Source organism: Cotesia typhae, unplaced genomic scaffold (assembly GCF_013202065.1).
Source record: "Cotesia typhae breed Kobodo isofemale line unplaced genomic scaffold, CoteBio_Ctyphae contig_22, whole genome shotgun sequence".
Taxonomy (NCBI): Eukaryota; Metazoa; Arthropoda; class Insecta; order Hymenoptera; family Braconidae; genus Cotesia; species Cotesia typhae.
Window position 1 is genome coordinate 1,543,713 of NW_027423728.1, and position 25,349 is coordinate 1,569,061.

The 25,349-nt window shown below is 38.7% G+C and overlaps 1 protein-coding gene across 1 annotated transcript in view; it reads left to right on the plus strand.

The window, feature by feature from the left end:
• The window catches only part of LOC141538436 (uncharacterized), a 93,469-nt gene that overhangs the window by 25,353 nt on the left and 42,767 nt on the right, over positions 1-25,349 (plus strand). The window contains 2 exon segments of the mRNA XM_074259875.1: positions 5,781-5,874; positions 9,314-9,478. Coding sequence (XP_074115976.1) covers positions 5,781-5,874; positions 9,314-9,478 — 259 coding nt within the window.

Below are 25,349 nucleotides of genomic sequence, written 5' to 3' on the forward strand. Positions count from 1 at the left end.
ACGTTTAAGTGCTTCACGGACGTCTTTCTCGGTAGAGATTCCATCTAAGTCAAGGATCTCGATCGTTGTTTTTGGTGTGAGCGTTTTGACTTCCGCTGTTAGCGGTTGCTGTTTTTATCGCAGCCATGAAAGCAGTAGTGTCTTCAGTCTTGCGACCCATTTCTAGGAGAACGTCCCCGCGCTTCCTTTGTTTGATAGACTTTATGTCTACTCGAGTCTCTGTCGGGTTAACCTTGATTTCCTTGAAGAGATCGCCGTACCTTCGCCCTTCAGCGGGTTGGACAAGCACGGCTTTTGTTCTTGTCTTCTTCCTTCTCGGTTTCTTTGAGCCACTCTTACTTGGCGAGTTTTGGGCTTCAGTAGATTGTGTCGCTGGCTCCTGTTCTCTTTCCTTCTTTTTCTTTTGCCAAGTCACTTCGATCCATGTGTCCTCTCGGGCAGTCTTTTTCTGTGCATGATTGTCACTTGCTGAGGAAGAGCTGAGCGTGGAAATCTGCCTCTTCTTGTTGATATGCTTTCTTTGCGGTGGCAGTTTCTCAGGAATGACCAAAAGTGGCTGTAGTTTTGTGGTCATCCCCGAAGATGTTTGAGTAGTTGTCGGTGGCGTTACCGGTGATTTATTGGCCAGCCTATATGCCGTACCAATAGACGTAACCAATTTTCTGATCTCTCACTTGTTGGAGGTCATAAACTCTTCTGAAAAGTATTAAAATGATGGATCTCGGTTGATTGTATGTAATCTGATTAATTTTTTATAATTTTACCGAAAAATAAACAAAACTACAATAATTTAATATTTTTTCAAATTTTTCATGCCGAATATTTACTGAAAGTTTCTCATTTGCCTATCTTTTCATACACTTTAAGAATTTTCAATGAAATAAAAAAAAATAAAATATAGACAGCACTTACTCATCGCTGACTAGTCAAAAATTCCTGACTTATCGACATTATACACTTACAGACCACTGTCCATTCACCACTGAGTTGCGGTTATTTGACAATTTATAATGACGATCGATTAATGATCAACGATTTTTGGCGAGGTAAAAAATCGAGGAAACTGAATCAAAATTTGGTTTTTTGAAGAGTGAAATGTGATAACTTTACAAAATAAAAATTATAAAGTAACAGTAAAAAACTTTCACGACGATACTCGTCGTTTACTGTCCAATGACGGTCGTTCGATAATCAAGCTACAGTTATTCGACGATAATTTATCGACACTGTAGATTCATGGTACATTCACCGTCGTTTCACGATCATTTTATCGTGACCATGAATCCGCCAGAGTCTGTAAATTTTTGCATATCTTTTTAAGGTTAGTCGAATGAGCCATTGAAATCAGCGTATCCCTTATTAAAAAAAAAGAATTAAAAATGATCTCACATGTTAAATGCCCATAAGAGATAGTACTAAAAAGGATTTGAAGGATTAGAAAGTATTCAAAATGATTAAAAATCAAATCATTTCGAATTCTTTCTAATTCTTTTTTTTTAATAAGGGATATGTATTTCCGTCATGAAGCTAGACAGCCTTGAGACTTCTTGTTAATGATTCAATGAAGAGTCTCCAGTCATCGTATCTAGTTTGATTTGAAAGAAAGAATGTCTAGAAAATATTTATTCGTATGTAATCAATCTGTAATTGAAATTGCCATTTGGCCTGAGCCTTGATATTAAATAAACGAAATCTAAATTTAGGTAATTGCTGTAAGTTGTCTGAATAAAAAAAGTATTGAGACCAAGAAAAAAGTATTAAAAAATATTGGATAGACTAGAAAACCAATACTGTTCAATACTTTTTTCATTGACTCAATACTTTTTTTTTAATCAACTTATTAGATATACTATTTGTTGATATTTTCTACTACTTTATGATTATTTTTTTGCAATTCCTACCGTTGTTTCGCATTTCCTCCAAAATTGAAGGGTGTACGAGTCAAAATGACTATGGATTTTAATTCAGCGCATCGAATCACACTAATATAATGCTTAATATAGATTGAGGAATTTTATTTCGTTTGCATAATTTTCTTCGTTTTTTAGCAATTTTTAGCGATTTTTTGCAATTTACTTTAATTTCGATGGTTTAGATAAAAAAAATTAGGAAAACGGTTGACCCTGAAGGCTATCCCTGTAACTAATTCCATATCTAGGCGCTTAAAATTGTACTTATGACGTTTTTAAGCTCTTCGAGCTGAACAATACAATTTATGTTTTTTTGAACTCTCTGAGCTCAAAACGTTAGCTGTTCTATGCTTTTGAGCTCTTCGACACACACACACACACACACACACACATATATATATATATATATATATATATATATATATATATATATATATATATATATATATATATATATATATATATATATATTAGGTGTGCCAAAATGTAACTTCCTTGATGGACCTTATAAAATTGGAATTTTCAGTTCCGCTTTTGAAATCAGCTGTTGTAAATGAACTACTTAAATTACAGAATTATTTTAATTTGCCGGGATGGGGTGATAAAGAACTAAATTCACCAATTAAGGAATATTGTCATTTAATAAAACAATTATCACAGTACAGAGTTTGAACACATGATTTCATGAACTTAATTGAACATTTGAGTGTCTTGATCACATTCACTATTCTATGTATTTTATTTAATTAATTAATGGCATCATTAATAAAAACTGTTAATTATTTGAGCGTAGACAATATTACTGGAATGTAGTTATTTTAAAACAATCGCGTTACAATAAAAATAAAATTAAAAAAGAACACGACAATTTGTTGAGCGCGAGATGGTCAAGTGACGAGTTGCCTCCTTTTCCCGAAAATTCCTTTTTTGGTGAGAATACAAAAAAAGATAATTATGAATTAATATAAGCCGAATTGGAATGTCGGTTTTGGTGAGTCATCACCTAAGCCGAGTCCAAGTATCTTTGGTAGTAATTGGAAATAGTTAAATGATTATTCAAAAATTACTCTATTATTATTAGCTGAATGCAATTGATAACAACTAATGAACACAACGAGTTTATTTTAAAGATAAAGATAAGCTTGATCATCATAGAACGTAAAATTGAATACAGAATAATAATAATAATACTGAATGCATGAATGTGTTGAATGGATATGATTACGAATGTGTTTGTCTATATATTCAGCGGGCTTGGAGAAGCCAAGTCCCGCCAACAAGAAGATAGGTTATAGTATTTACTGATGGCACAGATTGATATAATAATTAAGGTTAATTATGACAATACCTGTAATTATTACAGCAGATGACAATTGAGATCCTTGATGAATGCTGATGAACTGTTTAGAGTTTAGATAATTGACACACTTTAATTTTAACACTTAAACGTTGTGATGCCGTACTTGTCGGGATCACGTGGAATTAAAGTAACAGTCAAAGCATGGTTTTGACTGCGTTGTATGCCGTAGCCCACAGAGGCGCCTCGGAGGCTGCCTCCTCTGGTAATTGAAAAATTGCGGGAGTTATCGATCACGAGTTGATGGTCGGCAATTCCGCAACAGCTGTGTTTAGGCCTTTCCTAAGATATTTTGGGGTAAGACGATAAATTTGATTTTCATAGAATTTTTTAACTGGAGCTTAGTTAGGGCACTTCCGCTGAAAATTCAAATTTTCGCCGAAAGTGCCCAATTAAACCTTCTGTTAAAAAATTCTATGTTAAAATTATATATTATATATACATATATATATATATATATATATATATATATATATATATATATATATATATATATATATATATATATATATGTCGGAGAGTAAAGTACAGTGGAGTATTTTCTGACGAAGCGATGAGAATATTCTTTAGGATATTTCTATTTTTTAGTTATTTTAAGAAATGTACTGTTACTTTAATATTTTTGTAAAATAAGATATAACTAAAATGTTTTATTGCGGTAGGCTTAGGCCTAGGTAGGCACATGGTTGTCAACGTAGTCGGGATCCCAGGACGATAGGGGTATCATAAAATTAATAAGGAAAAGAGAAATGTGCAGCAGCCAGACTATTTGAGAATAGTTTTTGAAAAGACAGTCTTGCTTTGAGATCGAGATCGAACGGACGTCCTGGTGATCGCGAATTCGTTATTTCCTAAGTCTCGGTCTATCGCAAGATATTATTAATATTGTTTGCGGCCTGAATTAACTTAACCTTGTACGAGTTTATCTACTCATTCGTAATAATTGATCTTTTTGTAATTGTGAATATTAATTAATTGTAATAATAAAAATGAGTGAATCACAAAATACCGAATCCCCAACAATAACTCCTGCCTATCTGACATATATATATATATATATATATATATATATATATATATATATATATATATATATATATATATATACGCGGTGTAGGGCGTTAGATATTGATCTACTAACGCGCGGCTTGAATTTAAATTTTGGTTAGGGCAAAAATTAGGTCCAAATGATGTGTCAAACCTCCGGACATCGAGTTAACGGTACATGAAAATGAAATTTTCGGAATGATTAATGAGTGAATGCAGAGTGGATGATTTTCAATTGATTTACTTTCACTGAGAGAGAAATTCACTTCGAGATAACTTTAAATAATATTATGAATAGATTTCCGTCCGCGGAGTAGATTTTTTATTTCTTTTTATGAATAATAATAAAATAGAAAAAAAATTATTTTGGCTCGTTTAAAAATTATAACATGCGTATTTAGAGATTTTGAAAATTACAATTAATAAACCGTTTTTTTATTTCTGTAAAAATTTGAAATTTTAATATCTTTTTGAATAAATAAAAAAAATTTTTTTTTCGAAAGGATACATTTTTATAGTTAAGTCATTGAAACGATTTTATGATCTTTGAAAAAGACTGAAATTTGTTAGAATAATATGCTGAGCATAACCCAAAACAATTTGAAAACTCTTGATCATGTAGTTTTTTTCTGAATTATCAATAAACTGCTTAGTTAAATAAGAATAACCATCAATAAAAGCGAATAAAGATAATCCGTATGAAAGGTAGCACTAGCAAGTGGAAAAAGAAAGAAATATCACAAACTCTATGTCGTGAATTTATTAAACTATTTTAAAGTGAGCTTCTCATAATCTGTAATGATTTATAATTAACAATTCAACTCTGAACAAAACCGCAGGTTATCTCTCAGCCGAACAGTTTTCATATTTTAATTTAATTCAAACTGTATACTATTTACCACAATGATAAATTAATATCAAGTTGTGTCCACTCAGTTGTTGAATAATGAGTAATATTGTCATTACTCATGAGTAACATTGTCATAATACATCATATTGTCATTAGACTTATACGTTTTAATTATAATCTATTAAATCTGCGGCTGTGTGGCAGAATAATCTGAACTTTTGGCTACTCGTTTAACGGTTTGCTCAGGCGTAGGTTCAAGCTCTGGCAGTTGCAGTTTTTTTTCAGCAATTTCCAGGGATCGCTCGTTAGCCGACTGTTCCATGACCAAGTTTTCTGTAATTTTCCTGGTCACTGTGCTAAGGGTGGGACACAGGTAAATGCGGATACGGCAAGAATGTAAGTGAGCCACACCCGCAATAGATAAAGATTGCGTGTGACTAAGAAAGAAAAGCTTTACTAATCATCTTGATAAGGAAGTGAGGAGAAAATCGTTACATACAGGAAAAGAAAATGACCAACTAGGTTTTTGTGAAAATACAAAAGTGGATACAAGAATAATCCCTTCAATCATTCTTATAATATATTTAATCTTACAAACATTCCTTCTTGATTCCAGGACGAGAAACAAAGAATAGAAGAAATGGGTGGTCTTGTATTACATTACGGCATGTGGAGGGTCAACGGCGATCTCGCTGTATCCCGAGCAATAGGTAAAACATATGCAATCATATTCCATCTCTTTTAATAAACAATGATTTCTAACTTACAGTGGAATCTTTCTATCTTGACATGTCAGGCCAGGATCATTCCCTATAATCGATATCTGCCTCCATTTCCGCTATTTCGAAAATTTTTCTCTTATGCGCAATCAGACGCGTACTGGGTGTAGAGGCTCTTTACAGAGTTTCAAAATACTCACCACTGAATTAAATCATAGGTTTTAAAAAAATCGTGGTGCGAGACTGGATTTTAAAGGACACGGATACTATTATGTCATGTGAAGAGAGCAAAAAAGTAAACGGAGGGCAAGTATAGAGAGATTTCACTGTATTTTACTGTATTAAAAACATTTCTATTGAAACGATTTTACAGGTCCACAAAAAAAATTAGAAAAACGGTTGACCCTAAAGACCATCCCTGCAACTTCCCCCTAATTCCATACCTAGGCGCTTAAAATTGCACTCATGATGTATTGGAGCTCTTCGAGCTCGAAAATATAATTTTTGTGTCATTTTATGCTCGAAGAGCTCAAAATAGTATATTACACTCCTTGGGAAGGAAAATAACAAAAGCTTCAGATCACATGTTTGTTGATCTGAGGCTTTTTTTATTTTCCTTCCCAAGGGGTGTAATATACTAATTCCTGTCATTTTGAACACTTTGACACACATACACATACAAATACAAATACACATATACATATACATATATATACATATACATATAGACAGACAGACAAACACACACACACACAATCGCGGGAATGGTCAGGAAAGCTTTTTAGGACCTTGAAACGTCGAGATCTGATGAAAACTTGATTTTCGATCATTTTCAATTTTTTTAGCGGGAAGTTAAAAAAAATGGTTTGTGCTGGATGTTCGACAGAGATTTGTAAACATATTTTTTATCGCTAAATACGAATCTGAAGTTAAAATTAGGTGTCAAACTGCAAAAAACAGAAAAATAAAAAAAAACGATCGAATCTACGGTCAAATAATTTTTTCTGCATAATGATTATTTTATCATTTCTGTCGTTTCCTGACCCTTTTCTCATCAAATGACCTGTGCAACGGATTTCTGCTACGATTTTTTCCTCTCTGTTGAGGTTCTCTTTATAGCATCCAGCAATAATCTGCAAACATGTTTACTCCCCACTGCCCCTGAAATCGCCGTTTAAATTCTTTGAGATCATGATGAAATCTCTCTCCTTGCTCATCACTAAAGTCTCCGTTGTTCTCTGGAAAGTGGTTGAGATGCGAATCAAGAAAGTGAAGTTTCAAATTCATCAGGCAACCTGAACGCTGAAAGTTGGCGATCATATTGGCCGCAATATTTTCATAATCAGCATCCTTGGTGTTACCTAAAAATTTGTTACACACTTTCTTGAAACCCAGCCATAATGCCTTTTTTTCATCCATAACTGAAATAAATGTTTCATCTTTGAATAACGTTTGGATTTCCGGTCCATCAAAGATGCCTTCTCTCAATTTCGCATCTAATTTATGCTTAAACACTTGACGCAGGTATGTAAAGCACTCTCCATTTTTATCACGAGCTTTCACAAGCTGTTTTATTAACCCAAGTTCAATATGAAGAGTGGGAATGAGAATTTTCGTTGGAGGATGAACGAGCGGTTTTCTTATTATATTATGTGATCCAACCGTAAATAAAGATCTCGAAGACCAAACTTTTTTGACGTAGTAGTTTTTGCGATCTCTACTGTCAAACATACACAAATAGCATGGACACTTCGTGAATCCATATTATTGTCCTAGGATCATGGACAAAATCTTGAAATCACAGTCTTGAGCTAAAGGTAAAGGAACAAACTTGCTGGTGTTGTGAAGAAGAACTACCTCAAGACTGGGTTGAGACGAGTCAATGAATAATCGCAAATCTTCAGGTTTATATAAATTTGGCTTTAATTCATCCGCAAGTCCTTTCACATCAGTGCAATAAAGCAAATCTTCCTCTTTTTCAAAATATTTACAGAAAGCCTTCTCTCGATTCCGATAAAATGGAACTTTAGTATCATTTGTCAAAAGATTTCTCCTTTTTATACTCGAAGCCAATATTTCAGCCGCTTCTTTTGAGAGTTTGGCTTCTCTAAATAAATTAGTTAGATATTTTTGGTCGTATTTCTCTGGCTTTTTCTCTTTGCCGATCGGCCTACCCTCTTTTTCACTGCTCGGAGGAACTTTTTCATCTGGTTCACTGGAAACGGATTCATCGACTTCCATTGTATCGAATCCACTGGTCAGGCTATCTTGTAACATATCATCTTCAAAACTTTCTATAAAATTTTGCAACTGATTGTTGCTCGCCTGATATAGAAGAATACGAAATTTTGTCCTTATGGATTCGGCCCGCAGTCTCAACTTTTGTCGTGCAAAAATAGCAATCACATGCACCGTGAGGCTTGTTACATAAACGTAGAGTTATCAATTTGTTTCTCCTAGTTCTGGTGCTTCTCAAATCGGTTAACCATATTATAGCATGAACCAAAAATAAAGTTAGGTATCCAATTTTTTCAATTGAGAGAAACTTCCTTATTGAAACACTTTTCTTACAAAGTCACAAACCTATCAGTGAGTTTCTTTGTATTTTTCATCCCAATGTATTTTGCACCTGTGTTAATGTTATACATTAGTATAATTTATATTGTTTCTAAATTCTCTTATAATAGATCGTTCAGAATAGCTCTGAACAATAAAATTTTAAGCTGGTTTGATTTAGTCCTATTGATCTTTACTAATGAAAATGCAAGTGTTCGTTTCGTGAAAATCTCCTTCTTTCTCGATTCAGTTTAAATTTAACGGAATTACACACTTTTAAAAAATTACAGAACTCGAATACTCGTATGTTTTATCATATTTATTAACACCTTTTCATGAAGTTCCTAACAACGATATATCTCTAACAAGTCTATCTACCTCGATGCGGTTTACAGCATTCAAGAAAGTTTTTCAAGAAATAGAACGAAATAGATTTTTCAAGTGATCAATACCACAGTGAAAATAATTTCAAACATATCAGTTTTTTTTTAAATTTAATTTTTTTAATTTCTTAATCTCTAGGCTAATTTTGTTATGCATAGTCGTAAAAAAACTTAAGGACATAGTGGAACCGTCTCAAACGCCACGAACCGCGTTCTGACAGATCCAACCATGCAAAAGTAATCAAAAACTTATACATACATACATAATTTACACAAGAAAACGCAGCACAAGCTAATAAAAGTTAGCATTGAATCGTATCTCGTGGGAGTACATCGTAGGTTTATGAGTTAGATGCCAATAAAAATTTAGAATAGAGCAGTGAAATTTGAAGTGATAGCAGTTCTTCAGTTTACTTAGAATTTTCGATGCACTAAACAAATAATAGTGTACTTAGAATTCTTGACATTTTTGGTTTTTTTTTTTTTTTCAGGTGATCCTAAGTATAAACCATATGTTACTAGTGAACCGGAAATGTGTTCTGGAGATCTAGATGGATCTGAAGATTTTCTCATTATTGCTTGTGATGGTCTTTGGGATTACGTTAATGAAGTAACAGCTGCCAAGCTTGTGTATGAACAAATTTCTCGAGATTGTCGTAAGTGAATTTTCTATCTATATTAGATGTTATACTCGGTGTTACCTGGATAATATTCATTTTTTCATCGAAAATAATTCAGTATAAAGTATTATTTTTTGATTGTACACTGTAACAGTTTTACCTGTTCAGGTTGGCCCCTAATCAATTTTATAAATAAACAAACAAAACTAACAAACAATATAATTATTAGGGCGCTACCAGGATTTTTAATCACGGTTCCTGGAACCGGTCCAGAGCTGAGAAATCTTATTCTTAGGGTAGAGAGATTGGAGGAAGGTGCTGCTGAATAATAAATAATTAATTAACAAGATTGATCAATATTTATTAACAATAAAATAACAATTTTAACAATTTAAGCACTCACTCACACACACTATAATTAACTTATTATTTAACGAAGCGGAAAATAACTGCGAAATAAACGATATTTACAAACGAATTTTCCCAACGACGATACGATGACTAGACGGGCTTTTTCTAACAAACGGTCTCCCACACCTGTCCTACAATTAAGCTTAAAATTACAAATCCACCGGACTACCAAAACAAACTAACTTTCCACACTTTTATAACTTAAAACTAAGTCCACCGGACTACCAAACTTAACACTATTAACACTCTATCACACATTACCCGTACAATTCTTCACACACATAACCCACACTTTGCTTAATTGAATTTTATTTTATAAATTTTATTTTAACAAAATTGACTGTAAATTATTTTAGTTAAATATTTTAATTTAATTATTCAATCATTAGTATAATTTAATAAAACGATAACTTTCAATTAACAATCAATTTCTAAATAACTTTGAACTAACTATTACAATTTTCAAATTCCGATTATTAATTTTAATTCTATTAAAGTATTATTTAGATTAAAATTCCTAAGTAAGTTATAATCACGGTCTTAATAATATAACAATAATTATTTGGAACTAAAGGTCTTAATACCTTGAATTAACTTTTGCCAACTAAATTAATCACGATATAATTTTTACAATCAAGTCAAAATTATTATCACAAGTTTATTGTTGTAAATTAATTAATTATAACTAACTTTTCCTGTGACCTTTTGACTCAAAATAACTAATCCTTTAGACTTAATGTCCACGCTATCAATTATTATTAATTTTCGGTAAATTTTAATTTAATTACTTCACGGACTTAATCCGAAAATCAATTAATTCACACGTGATAAAATAATTTCATGATATTCAATATTTTCAATAAATAATTCTTAACAAAATATCCGAGAATTTTCCAATGGTTTTATGAATTATAAAAGAATCGACGTAAGTAGAAGCATTCAATTTTATTTGCTAGAACATTTGCTAGCTTAGTTGTATTTGAACTTGGGTATTGGAATTTACTGCGACACAAAAATGTGCTGACGCTCGACCAAAATTCCACGAATAAAAGTTTGTCGATTATTTTCAAGTAACAGAAATTAATCAATTTTACCTAAGTTAATTATTATAAAAATTATAATAATAAATTTAACGAATTCTTCGGATGTTAACTATTTAATTGATAAATTTTTAGTTGTTAAATTTTTCCCGCAAGGTCGATTGAGTGATTCTCGGGTATAAACCTCCAGGAAAATCACTCGATCCAAAACTAGCAAATGTTCAACTATTATTTATTGAAATAATCGTCAATTAAACGATCCAATTGATAATTAAATAGGAGAAGTAACTGGGTATTGGGTAAACCGCGGTCCACTTTTTTCCCACAGAGTAATAATTGATACCTTGACGAATAAGATGATGATCTAACTCTCTAATTGAAGATGAAGTCCTAGTTGTAGTTGGCTTCCTTCGTCTCGTCAGTACTCTCGGGAACGGTCCTTTTTGATCTCCGTGGCACTCAGTCTGGCGGTCACACTACTTCTCTCTTTTTCACTGCACGGCTCACCTATTTTAACCCAAAACTACCCCCTCCTATTTTCCCTTTAGGCCCGAAGATCGAGACGCGCCAGTGCTATGTCGAATAATTATCGATATCCGGTGACATCGATTTAGGGTAATTTTACCCTGTTACAACACAGTAAAAAATTTTGCCGTAATTGGTGCGCGTGATTGCAGAATATTTTTTTTTCCTGTAAAATCCGTGAAATCGATCCATTAAGGCTTGAAAAAATTTGAATTACACAATGACGCACACCAAGTACATTCCAACTTTTTTTTTTTTTTTTTTCATTTTTAAACTTACAACAAAATTACTTTTAATCATCAAAAATCATATACAATCATATCAGTTTCTTGGATTTTTTTATTTTTTTAGTTTATATCTTTTTGTAAAGAAAAAAAATTTCTTTTTTATAATGGTCTTATGAACGTAGACTTGGCGCTATTTTTTACAGTGGAACTGTTTTTGTTCGGATTTATAATGCGCAACATTATACATTGAATGTATTGATTTCCTCTGACTCACTCATCCATGTTTATAAATTGAAACTTTTCATCCACTCTTATAATTTAGATGAAAAATATGAAAATATACACAATAAGACAAACTATTCGTAACATGATTGATCAAATATATCATAAGCATGAAAATAAAGAAGACTGGCAATAGCCTAGTCGGATCGGTGCCCGCTTTTCGAAAGAGTGGAACCCGGGTTCGATCCTGGCACGCACCAATATTTTTCAGTGAAAAATATGTGCGTTACGTTCCCAGCCTCTGGAAGTGGCAGCGATAGCCAGGCGGCACACGTCTAACTTTGGCGATCACCCAGTTATGTAACAACTTGAATAGGTGACCAATCTAGTCGGTGTTTGCTAGCTCGATTGATCTCTGCACACTAGGAGAGATGCCTAATGCTCCAGTGGTCGATAAAGAAGAGTTTTTTTTATCAATCCCTGTAGACTTAGCCCAGCTCCGATTGTACTTTGATTGTATCATTGGTTTTCTCTGTGGTTTTCCCATGTTACTGTTCCAACAGTCTGAGAGGTGAAGTTCAGGGCAAATGCGGTACAGAAAGCACAATTCGGTCCCCGCCGCAAAATAAAAGTAGAGGAAATGACGGGTAGGACTTGCTGAGGTCCAAAAAAACGAAGAAGAGCAAGTAAAGCGTAAATTCTAGGAGAAAGAGGGAAGATCAGCCTTGTAAAAACCGAGAAAGGTGTACAAGTAAAAAACAATTCTTTTTCTTCATAAGCATGAAAATATATATAATTCCATACCAACAGTTACACGCGCGCTTGCGTGCGCAACGTATACTAGTCCTACATTATAAGATACATAAGAGTCTTGAAGTTAGTCATAGGTTGAAACTCGCAAAAAACGGGCCATAATCCATTATTGGTCAAAATTAAAGCGTGCGCATTGCGCATAATTGAAATTTCTAGTAAATTTTATAAAAACTAAAACAACAGACAACCACACGGTGTAATGTCACAGTAATAAACACAACCACCAAGACACTGTGCGAGTGAGACCAAAAATGTCGGTCATACGCGCTTTTACAACTAGCGCCATTAGTTTATGCAGTAGCCACCGCGGAAAATTCAAAATAAAATTCTGAAAAGTAAGCAATAAAATTGCAAGTTAGACAAAATTCTCATAACCTAACTAATATAATCGATAGTCGTTAAACCAGTCTAAGAACGACAAACGCCATCAATTGGCAATTATATTCCTGAAAACTGACAATAAATCATTATAGATTATACCCAAATTTTGGGAATCAGTACGTTTGTTTACACTGTCATGAACTTTGATCCACATCATCTCACTAACATTCCTTTTAAACCAATTACTTTCACAACATCCAAGATCTCTACATTTTCATAATCAAAGACATGACCTGAATCAAAATAATGATCAGCTAACGCCGTTTAGTTTTCATCCAAAATCTTAGTATTCCTACAACTATTAATATGTTGGCTAACTCTATTCTTTAGGTACCGTTGGTTTGGCCAATGTGTTAGTTGAGAGATCCGGTGATTGGTTAATTACGAACTGGTATGTAAAACCATCTAGTTCGGTCAGGATCTTGAATCATGCTTCTAATCATCTAAGATCTCAAAAGATCGGTATGATATATGGCTTACTAGATAGAATGCCCAGGCCAAGCAGTGAGAAGTGTCATGATGAAAATTACTATAGAATTGAGCGTCTATTATGGAGTAATGGTTATCCGGGATCGTTGATTCTTGCAACAATTAACAAGTTTAAAGAGCGGCTAGGAAGCAATGTGTTGAGTCGCATTAGAACTAATAATTTCATTAGTTACTGTCGGTTTCCGTTCGTGCCGGATCTGTCATATAGGGTAAGCAAATGCTTTCTGGGTACAAATGTAAAGTTGGTATTCTATAATGTTCAGAAGATCAACTCGCTGTACACAAGGTTGAAAGATCCTATACCCCGTGATCTTAGAGCAAGCGTGGCTTACAAAATCCCTTGCTCGTATGGTCTGTGTTACATTGGCCAAACCAAACAGTACCTAAAGAATAGAGTTAGCCAACATATTAATAGTTGTAGGAATACTAAGATCTTGGATGAAAATAAAACAGCGTTAGCTGCCCATTATTTTGATTCAGGTTGTAACGTAGACTTTTCCTTGAGGTAAATCTTCACGACAAACTATAATTCACTACGTTACACTTCGTCCATCTCAGCCATCTCTTGACCCTCCAGGAACTCCGACAGGCGCCAGTCGACTTTTGTTTCACCGGTTTCGGCAACCGGGATACGATAAACTTAATTTTTATGTTCCTAGAAGACCAAGAGCGGCCTTGACAGTAATGGAATGCCTATGTGTCGCTCAGTTATGCTGGTTATCGAGAAAGGGTCGTGATTCGGTCTCTCAGAGGAAGTAATTTCCTTAAAAAACGGGACTAAACGATAGCTAGTACACTAATCGGTACTCCCAAACTAATACTCAACGTGAGCTTGCAACTGACTCCGTTTACGACGGTACACATCTAACGCTGCCTAGCAGCGACGGTACGTCCGTCCTCTATGAAAATCTCCACAAGACTCCTTTTGAATCCGGTCCCAAGCCGGACTTCCACACAAAACAATCCTTACTCATTCACTACTCCAGCCAGACTGTCTCTCACCGTACCCCTACTACATTCATACCACCTGCTACATGCACTCAACTCACTTCCACGCTACTTTCAGACACACATATCTCCACAGTCATTCCTACATTCACACAACTAGCGTCCCAGACATACCAGTGATTCCGCTCCCCTGGGAGCTCAGACAGCACTCGCAACTACCCTCAAGCATCCAGCAATCGAGGCCTGTCAACCGCAAGCTACCGCATGAGCCTGTCAAAACTCCCGTACTTCGGAGTGACGACATTTCAGTTGCTCCTCTGTGGTAATCACCTCACTCCAAGAGGCTGGACCTGAGTTCAATCGTCGGTAACTGACCAAGAGACACATTACATCGGTCACTTGTCCGCAGTGCAGCTCGATATCCTCGAAACAACTAACTTACACACATTCACGATAGTCATCAATACTACAACGTTACCGTACTCACACAACATAAACTCATAATATTACTCAAATACACTACTACTGTGACGCTACATAAAATGTAACGTTACAAGGTCATGTCTTTGATTATGGAAATGTAGAGATCTTGGATGTTGTAAAAGTAATTGGTTCAAAAGGAATGTTAGTGAGATGATATGGATCAAAGTTGATGACACTGTAAACAAACGTACTGATTCCCAAAATTTGAGTATAATCTATAATGATTTATTGTCAGTTTTCAGGAATATAATTGCCAATTGATGGCGTTTGTCGTTCTTAGATTGGTTTAACGACTATCGATTATATTAGTTAGGTTATGAGAATTTTGTCTTACTTGTAATTTTATTGTTTATTTTTTAAGATTTTATTTTGAATTTTCCGCGGTACCTACTGTATAAACTAACGGCGCTAGTTGTAAGAGCACGTATGACCGGCATTTTTGGTCTCACTCGCAGTGTCTTGGTGGTTGTGTTTATTACTGTGACATTACACCGTGTGGTTGTCTGTTGTTTTAGTTTTTGTAGAATTTATAAAAATATTCAATTTATAAATTGGGATGAGTGAGTCAAAGGATGTCAATACATTTAATGTATATTGTTGCGCATTATAAATCAAGGTCAATTTTTATTGTGTTGAGGTATATATTACTGTATTTCCATGTAACAGTTTTATTTTAATTGTATTATTTATGTATGTTTTAGAGACCTGATGAAAGTTAAATAAAATAACCGAATCGTTGCGGAATTAGTTATCTGCGTTTTTTAACAATTATCTTGTCCACGTTCCTGCCAATCGGTAATAGATAGAGTGCCTGAATGCTGGCTAGCGCTCTGAGCGATTTCACCAGGGTGAGAACAGCTAATAAGCGCTCACACCCTGGGGGTAATAGTTAGGATATTTTTGGATGGGATACCTGAACTCTAGCTGGCGCTCTAGGTACAGGAACCAGGGTGGAACGCTGATAAGCGCTCTCAACTCTGGGTTGAAGTTTTAATAAATTTCCATAATTGTTTAACAATTAACAAAATTTATTATTAAGGAGTTGACAGGCTCAGCCTCGGACCAGCAAAGATTGCTCCTCTGCTGAGTCCTCGGACTGACTGTTTCAGATGAAGTCTGAAGACAGAATGTATATCTAATAATTTTTACAATGGGTTTTTATAATGATATTTTAGCAACGTTGCATCTCAGGTTACCCTATAAGAACATCAACGCAGTCCAAAACCCACAACGTAAACTTTTTAGTCTACTGGGCTGCGTTGACGTTTGTAACGGGTAATTTTTGGTGGGTTTATACTCTTGAAGAATAAACGCCGAACAATTCTGAACGATACTGCGACACAAAAAGCCCCCTCGCTCGGATCTGAAGCTCGCCGGAGTCCAGGGTAAAAGGGGGGTTGAACAACAAAACACGATCCAAAATAAAACCATACGAACTTTCAGTTAAATAAGTAAATAATAACTACGTCTAAATAAATAACTCAAAATATCAAACAGGTTATGATATAGAAACAAAATAAATCATTTATTTACCAACATCGTCTCAAACGGTTACAAAACAAAATAAACTCTCGTAATACAAAATTTTTAGGTTATATCAAACCTCAGCAAACTAAATCTAAACGACAAGAATACAAAAAAATGACTTCATGACGTCGGTCAACGCACGCGTATCTAGGCTCGATCAAAACTGGTTTGTACCAGACAAACTCGCACACATTCTGGCTCCCGTGAGCGTCCAAATCGCGAACTACAACTCCAAAAACTGGTTACCCACCTTCCAGGAGACTAGCCGTCACCCCTGGGCCTAAAACTCTACCCTGAGAGCGGATGGAGAGTATCCTCTCCGCTCCCACCTACACGGTCTGTGAATACCTACCGGATTTTCGACAGAGGGTCAAAAATCCGGGAAGTCAAATCTTGTTGAGAGTTCAAAAGGTACTTACCAGTGTTCTAGACGAACCAAGGTAATGTCCCTCCAGTTGTTATTGGTAGAAGAATATTCCCGCAATAACACTCTGTCACAAGACTTGCCTTTCTGATCGCCAATTTTCGCTTTTATCAGTTTTTCCAAAAGTCACTTACAGCGAACCGGAATAATCGTTTTTGCCCTCTACACGTTATTTACAAACTAGCAATTTAATTGGCAATTCCCTCATTTTATATTCATTCGTATCGTCAAATTCAGAGTTTTGGGAATCAAATATCAACAGATTACATACAAATTCAACAGAATACATTCCCATACTAAAATTTGCTCGGGACTTAGAATAATTTCGTTTATAAATATTTTTCTTTTAAATAATAATCGTTATTTCTTTCATTCTATAACCATTCGCCGTTTTTCCATACTAAACCGGCTTAGCACTTAGAATAATTTATAAATTGGAAATTTACCATAATTTGTTTCCAAAAATTAAATTACATTGATTTTCTTTCAATAAATTTCTAAACAATCAAAAAAAAAAATATAATCACAAATAATAATCATCGCAGACAAACTAATACTTTCTGATTAACTAATTATTAACTCATCTGAACTATTAAACATTAATTGTTTTGAACAAAACGATTTTAACTAAAAAAAAATATATTTCTGAATATTTATAATCAAAACTAAATTAAATAACTAAATATTTCCACACGTCTTTAGTGAATAATACTTTTCAATAGTAATAATAATTAAAATAATAATACTGCACTCGTAAACAACAACTTAAATCAAGCAAATGAATTATTTACAATGTTAAATAATAATTTAGCCAGAAAATACGCCCGTCGAAGTATCAGGCAAACATGAGTAATGAAGAGTAGGTAGCTGTCGTTGTTCCCCTCCTGGTCCCTTCTTCCGCGCCCTACTCCTCAGCTGTCCCGTACTAGCCATCGGCCCTCTCTCTCCGACTCAGTCCCTCTTCCCTACTCTAGACCCTTTTTCCGACATCTGGGTCACACCCCTCTTTCCTTGGAAAAGAAAAGTGGTGAACTTGTTTGCCACTTTTCTTTAGTTGAACTTGCCCACCAGGTCTTCTAGACGCTGCTGGGTCAACCTCAGTGTTGGCTTCCACTGGTTTCGCGTCTGGGTGACTTTCCAGATGCGTCCTTGCTTGTCGTAGGCGCTGAATGAGCGCTTGCCTTTCTGTCCTGGCAAGAAAGGTCGGCTCTGTAGAGTTTCCAAACAAGCCAATGACTCTTTCAGTTTCTGCATCGGTGTCTTGGTGTTCAGCGTGCTGGTGAATAGGTCTCCAGGCTTGTCTGTAAAGGACTCTGGATAGTCCTCCAGTTCTGGGTATTCTGGCACCACCCAGCGGGCTTCTGGTTCAGACCTCGTCTCGACCGGCTTTCGTGGTATTACCCAGCGAACGTTTTTCGGAAAAGCAGTGGTTTCCCGGATTCTCGGACCTTTCCGTTGGGGACTGTGCTGCTGGCATGGGCCCGGACGGATAACGCTTTCTTTTCTCTTTATAGGCTCCACTGGTTCGATGGCGGTTTCGGCAATCGGCTCGGCGACATCAGGATTCTCCTTGGTAGGTTTAGGAAGTCCATCAACTTCCATCGGTGTACCAGGTTCGGCAGTCGGTACAATGGCATCCACAGGTTTCGTCAGCTGCGGCGCAGCGATCAACTGGGGACTGCGCTTGAGGCGTGGGCCCGGGTTGGTTGTTGTGCTGTGGTTTCCGTCGTCGATGCCTGGATTCTTCCCTGGAGCGTTTTCCCGTGTGGGGCTGGCCCCGAAAAGCTCCTCCAACCTTCTTGCTCTTGTTCCCAGCTTCCTGGTCAGATTTACCAAACCGTTCGGGGCTGGCCTGATCAGTGTTTTCGGCCTCTTGCGCTTGAATAGTCCCTGGCTAACCCTTTTTGCTTGCGTTCCGCCTGTGGTGGTCGCAGGGGTGGTCGGTGTGGCTGGACGGCGATCAGGTCTTATAAATCCTGGATTGGCTGGATCGTACGGCTCGTGGGCAGAATTTTGGCGCGGGCTCACCGGTTTGGCTGCTTCTGGCAGGTGGTGCAGGATGATGTCTAGTGGCTTCCTCAACATCTCTTCGAGCAACCAGATTTCTTCCTCTTCCGTAAATCCTGGCTCCATCTAAATCTAATATGCGATAGGTTCAACAACAATATGATTCAAACAACATTCCAAAACCAGTTTTGATCCTCTTTTCGCTGTATTTTACTATTACAACATAAAAAAAAACTAAACTTTGTATTTCTTTTGACATGACTTTGACTCATAACCCCGTATCGACATTTTGATTACGTGATTGACTACTAGGTGATACAATTTTGAATAGAACTTTCAAAACTAACCCCCGTCTAAATACGTCAAAAAGAAAAAATGTAGCTTGACTCTAACAGTTTACCTGGCGTTCCGCTTTCAACCTGGTTCTCCGGCGGTAGGGACTAATTTTGCCTTTTTGGCCATAGCTCGGGTTACACGACGCGGTCCCAAGGTTTCATCCACATCCGGATAGTGGTTTTCGCGGTCAATTTGTTCGCGTTCCGGTTTTTCATGGTCAGATTCTGGGGGATTTCCCTCATGGAACGGTTTCAAGTCTTTTATGTGCGCAGTGAACGTTTTACCCTCTTTACTAACTTCGTATACGGAAGGACCGACGATCTTAGTTACTGTAAAACCCGTCGCGTACTTCTCCGCAAGTTTAGCCGAAAAGTGGTCAATCGCTGATGATAAATGGTGTTCCCTCTTGCTGACCAGGTCTCCAAGAGCTGGTTGCCAGGAACCACGCTTGCGATTATAATACTTGGCTTGTTTCCCGTAGGTTCGGGCCAGGTTAACCTTGACTAACTCAATGGTGTCGTCCAGGGTCTTGGCTGCCCGATGTGGATCATAGACCTCGTCTTTCCCCGGTTGGCTCGTGCTCGAATTGACAGCGGGGGTAGAATTTCGCGGCCGTAATTTAAATACGCCGGGGTAAACTCTGTCGCGTCATGCTTTGCCGTGTTATAGGCGAAGGTAAATTCTGGAACTTGTTTGTCCCAGTTTCGTTGATTTGTCCCTACGAATTGGGCAATCATTGTTCCTATAACTCGATTCGTTCTCTCGACTGGATTGCATTGAGGCGAGTATGGTGGGGTTCGAACGTGATTTATCCCGAATTGTCGCAATAAGGAGGTGAACTCCTTGCTTACAAAAGGGGTACCATTGTCGGTGATCACTGTGTCTACCCTACCAAAACGCAGCAAGACTCTTTCCTTGAAAGCAATCGCAATCGCGGAGGCAGTTTGTTGCCGTAGCGGTTGGATTTCTATCCACTTGGAGAATTTGTCTTGAAAAACTACCAGATAGCTCATCCCTCGCGATGATCGTGGTTTGGGGCCTATTATGTCTGCAGATACGACTGACCAGGGCTTCAGGGCAGGGATTGTTCCCATTGGGGCCGACGGGGGTTGTTGTGAGGCTTTGAATGCCTGACATGTCCCGCATTGGCGCACATAGGACGTGATTTCTGCCCTCATACGTGGCCAATAATATTGACTCGAAACGCGAGCAATCGTCTTAGCAATGCCTAAATGTCCGGCTGAAGGAACGTCATGATTTTCCTTCAGAACTTTACTGACTCCTGCTACCGGAACACATAATTTCCAGACGTCGCCTCGATCAGTGTAGTCCAAACTATGATATTGATGTCGGTATAACAGGCCTTGTTTCAGGCAGTACTCGGGATAGCGTTGGGGATCATTTTCGACTCCTTTGACGATTCTTTCATACCAAGTGTCCCCAAGCTCTAACGCTTCTAGTATTAAATCAGTTTCCTGGCTCGTGAGGATCTTTCTCGGTGGAATTTTCCGGGGTGCTTCGCGATAAAGCGTCCGCGACCTTATTCCATTTCCCTTTTCGATACACGACGTCGAAATGGTACTGTTGTAAGTACAAATTCCATCGAGCTACGCGTCCGCTTGGACTCTCTATCGATCGGAGCCATTTCAGTGACTGGTGGTCCGTGATAACCGTGAATTCATACTCTTCAAGGTATGGTCTCAGTTTCTGGATCGCCCAGACTACTGCCAAGCATTCTTTTTCTGTTACGCTATAATTCCGTTCGGCTTTCGTCAGCCCTCGGCTCGCATATGCGACGACTTTTTCTGCGCCGTCATGGTCCTGTGTCAACACAGCGCCTATCCCGACGTCGCTCGCATCCGTCTGTAGTACGAAGCGTTTCGAGAAGTCCGGTGGAACCAATAATGGATCCGATTTCAAGTGGCCTTTTAGCGTATCGAACGCGATTTGTTCTGGGGTTCCCCATCTCCAACGCTTCTTCTTTTGAAGGAGAGAGGACAAAGGTTTGGTCAAATCGGCGCAATTTGGAATAAATCGGCGGTACCAGGAGATCATGCCTAAGAACTGTCGTAGTTCTTTGGTATTCCGAGGTGGTGCAATCTCGGTGATTGCTCGAACCTTATCTGGGTCCGTCCGAATTCCCTGCTCGTCGATTACGTGACCTAAATACACGGTACTTTTCTTCAGGAAGTGCGATTTCTCAGGGTTTAATTTCAGATTCGCTGCGCGCAGTCGAGTCATGACCTGTTTCAAGATGGTCATGTGTTCAGCAAGGGTTTCGCTAACCACGATTATGTCATCCAGGTACACGACTACGTGTGTTTCCAGATCCGCGCCTAAAACTTCGTACATTACGCGCTGGAACGTCGCAGGCGCTGAATGTAAACCAAAGGGCATTACTCGGAATTGAAACAGTCCACGTCCAGGAATCGTGAAAGCTGTCAACGGTTTGCTTTCTTCCTCTAGTGGTATCTGCCAGTAGCCGCTTTTCAAATCGATAGTACTAATAAATTTAGCTTTCCTTAGTTTGTCCAGTGATGCATTCACATGTGGTATCGGAAATGCATCTTTCTCTGAGACGTCGTTTACTTTCCGGAAATCTACGCAAAACCGATATTTCCGGTCCTTTTTCTTGACCAACACGACAGGAGAATTCCACGGGCTGTTTGATGGTTCAATGATTCCGTCTTTCAGCATTTTATCCACTTCGTCATTCATAATTTGTTGCATTTTTGGGTTCTTTGGAAAGTAACGCGCCTTTACGGGTTCGATTCCGGGTTTAATTTTAATTTTGTGCGTCGCACACCGGGTAGGGCCAACTATTTCTTCGTCTAGGTTGAGCCAGGTCTTTATCTCTTGTCGAGCAGTCTCCAAATCGTATTCAGTATCCAACGCATTGAAAGATTCTGCCTTGCGTTGCAATTGATAACCTAATATCGCCAGGTTGTCAACGCCTAAAAGCATATCGTTTGTGTAGGTTGGCATGACGTGAAATGGTAGTTCGTACGAGTGATTATTTTCCTGGACATTGACCCAAACTGTACCAGATGATAGAATCACTTGATTCCCTAGTGTCGAGCCCCGTATCGGAGTGGGGTTATGCTTCGTGTATAGGCTCTTTTCGCGGATAAAGTCCCAGACTCGTTGGGAGACAATAGACGCGGTTGCCCCCGTATCCATCAATGCATGGATTGTTATATCACCGAGTCCAATCTCGGCGAAGGGTCGTTTCTCACCAGGCTTCAGTGCGGTTGGCTGGAAGTGCCGGGTTGGGGCTCTGGGTTGGTCGGCGCAGTGTTCTGTCCCTGCTGTGATGCTCCCTGTGGGTTCACGGGCCGGTTTTGGGAGCGCGTACCGGTCCTCGCGGCGTTTCCCTGATAGGGGCAGCATTCGCGCGAATACACGTTCATTTTTCCGCATCGCATACAAAACTTTACCGCCCGATTCGTACATTGTTCTCTGGTGTGCCCCTTTTGGCGGCATCGCCAGCAACAATCACGCCAGTTATACTCGAAAATCTCCACGGGTGCCGGTTCGGCAGGTTTCGCGGGTTTTCGATTGAACGCAGGTTCCGTTTTCCGGGGTGCTTGCCTGATCTCTTTGACCGCGGGGGGTTTCTCTTGCGCCACGAGTTGCTCGTACTCTCTTGCAAGCCGCAAAAGTCCTGAGACGTCAGCGAACTCTGTGCGCTTCATGTAACGTCGGTATTCTGGTCTCATGTTCTGGTACAATCGGGTAAGGCGGGCCGAGTTTGACATCTGGCCATGTCTCCGCATCAAGGTTTGCAGTCTTGTTGCGTATTCCGCCGCCGACTCGGTTTCTCCCTGGACGCTGTTCCGGATCTGCTCCTCCAGCTCAAGTTCGAGGCCCGGAGGCAGATAAAAAGATTTCAGGTCCGACTCAAAATCTTCCCACGAGACCCAGTCCCTCTTGTTGTTGCGATACCAGAGGAGGGCCTTTTCGCGCAACAATATCGGGATGCATGGCAGCAGGTGATCCATCTCGAAATCATAACTGTCTGCCATTTCTTCTAACCGTTCCAAGAAGTCTTGTACGTCACGTTCCCCTTTGAACACGACGTTCCACTTCCGCACTAGATCCCTCCTGCGGAGTTCGGCGGAATCCTCCCCAAACGTCGGGTAAAAATGTGGGTCGTGTCTGGGGTTCCTGAGAACGTGGTGCCTGCCCTGGCTGGGCTCACGGGGTAGACTATGCGTCCTGACCGGCGATTTCCGTCGTCGTCACGTCGCACATTCTCCATGCGCGGAGCACGGTCTCGGTTGCTGCTATGAGCGTTATTGCGTGTCTCTCGCTCTGCCTTTCTCTGCTGCTCGGCCTCGTACCTCATTCGCGCTTCGTTTGCGTCGAGCTGAAGTTCGTAGGCTCGTTGCTCCTCTCTTTCGCGCAACAATCGCGCCCTTATTTCCCGGCGTAATCGTTCGCGTAGCTCCTTTTCGGCCTCGCGAGCGATTCGCTCCTCCCGTTCTACTCTTTCTCTCTCACTCCGCTCGCGTTCTTCCGCCTCGATCCGCTCTCGTTCTTCCGCCTCGATCTCGGCTCGCAATCTTTTCTCCACGGCCCGTCGTTGTCGGGCCGTCTGTGCCTCTGGTGGTGTGTTCTCGTCTTCTAGGTCCTCGCCTGAGGGTTGCTCATCTTCATTCTCTTGTTCCTGCTCGTCTATTTCTTCGGGCGGGTCATCCAGATTCTCCAGGTTATCCAGTTCCGCCTCGGACCGGTCGAGATCAATCAACAATTGGTCGTATCGACCCGCGCGACCCGCGTTCGCCGCTCGCGATTTGTTAAGCGCCGTTTTCAACAAAAACCTTAACTCTGGCAACGTCGCCTTTGGTTCGATTGCCACCTGATATTTTTCTAGCTCGCTAATGACCGCCTCTTTTCTGAGCGACCACAGCCACGTTTGTGTCCCCGTTTTCTTACTCATTCTAACTGAAGATTGGAGAAACTAACTAAAACGAACTCGCAGTACCCCGAATTCCCGCTACCACGAAACAAAATCACCGGGTCCCTGTTCGAGCGCCATAAATTTGTAACGGGTAATTTTTGGTGGGTTTATACTCTTGAAGAATAAACGCCGAACAATTCTGAACGATACTGCGACACAAAAAGCCCCCTCGCTCGGATCTGAAGCTCGCCGGAGTCCAGGGTAAAAGGGGGGTTGAACAACAAAACACGATCCAAAATAAAACCAAACGAACTTTCAGTTAAATAAGTAAATAATAACTACGTCTAAATAAATAACTCAAAATATCAAACAGGTTATGATATAGAAACAAAATAAATCATTTATTTACCAACATCGTCTCAAACGGTTACAAAACAAAATAAACTCTCGTAATACAAAATTTTTAGGTTATATCAAACCTCAGCAAACTAAATCTAAACGACAAGAATACAAAAAAATGACTTCATGACGTCGGTCAACGCACGCGTATCTAGGCTCGATCAAAACTGGTTTGTACCAGACAAACTCGCACACATTCTGGCTCCCGTGAGCGTCCAAATCGCGAACTACAACTCCAAAAACTGGTTACCCACCTTCCAGGAGACTAGCCGTCACCCCTGGGCCTAAAACTCTACCCTGAGAGCGGATGGAGAGTATCCTCTCCGCTCCCACCTACACGGTCTGTGAATACCTACCGGATTTTCGACAGAGGGTCAAAAATCCGGGGAAGTCAAATCTTGTTGAGAGTTCAAAAGGTACTTACCAGTGTTCTAGACGAACCAAGGTAATGTCCCTCCAGTTGTTATTGGTAGAAGAATATTCCCGCAATAACACTCTGTCACAAGACTTGCCTTTCTGATCGCCAATTTTCGCTTTTATCAGTTTTTCCAAAAGTCACTTACAGCGAACCGGAATAATCGTTTTTGCCCTCTACACGTTATTTACAAACTAGCAATTTAATTGGCAATTCCCTCATTTTATATTCATTCGTATCGTCAAATTCAGAGTTTTGGGAATCAAATATCAACAGATTACATACAAATTCAACAGAATACATTCCCATACTAAAATTTGCTCGGGACTTAGAATAATTTCGTTTATAAATATTTTT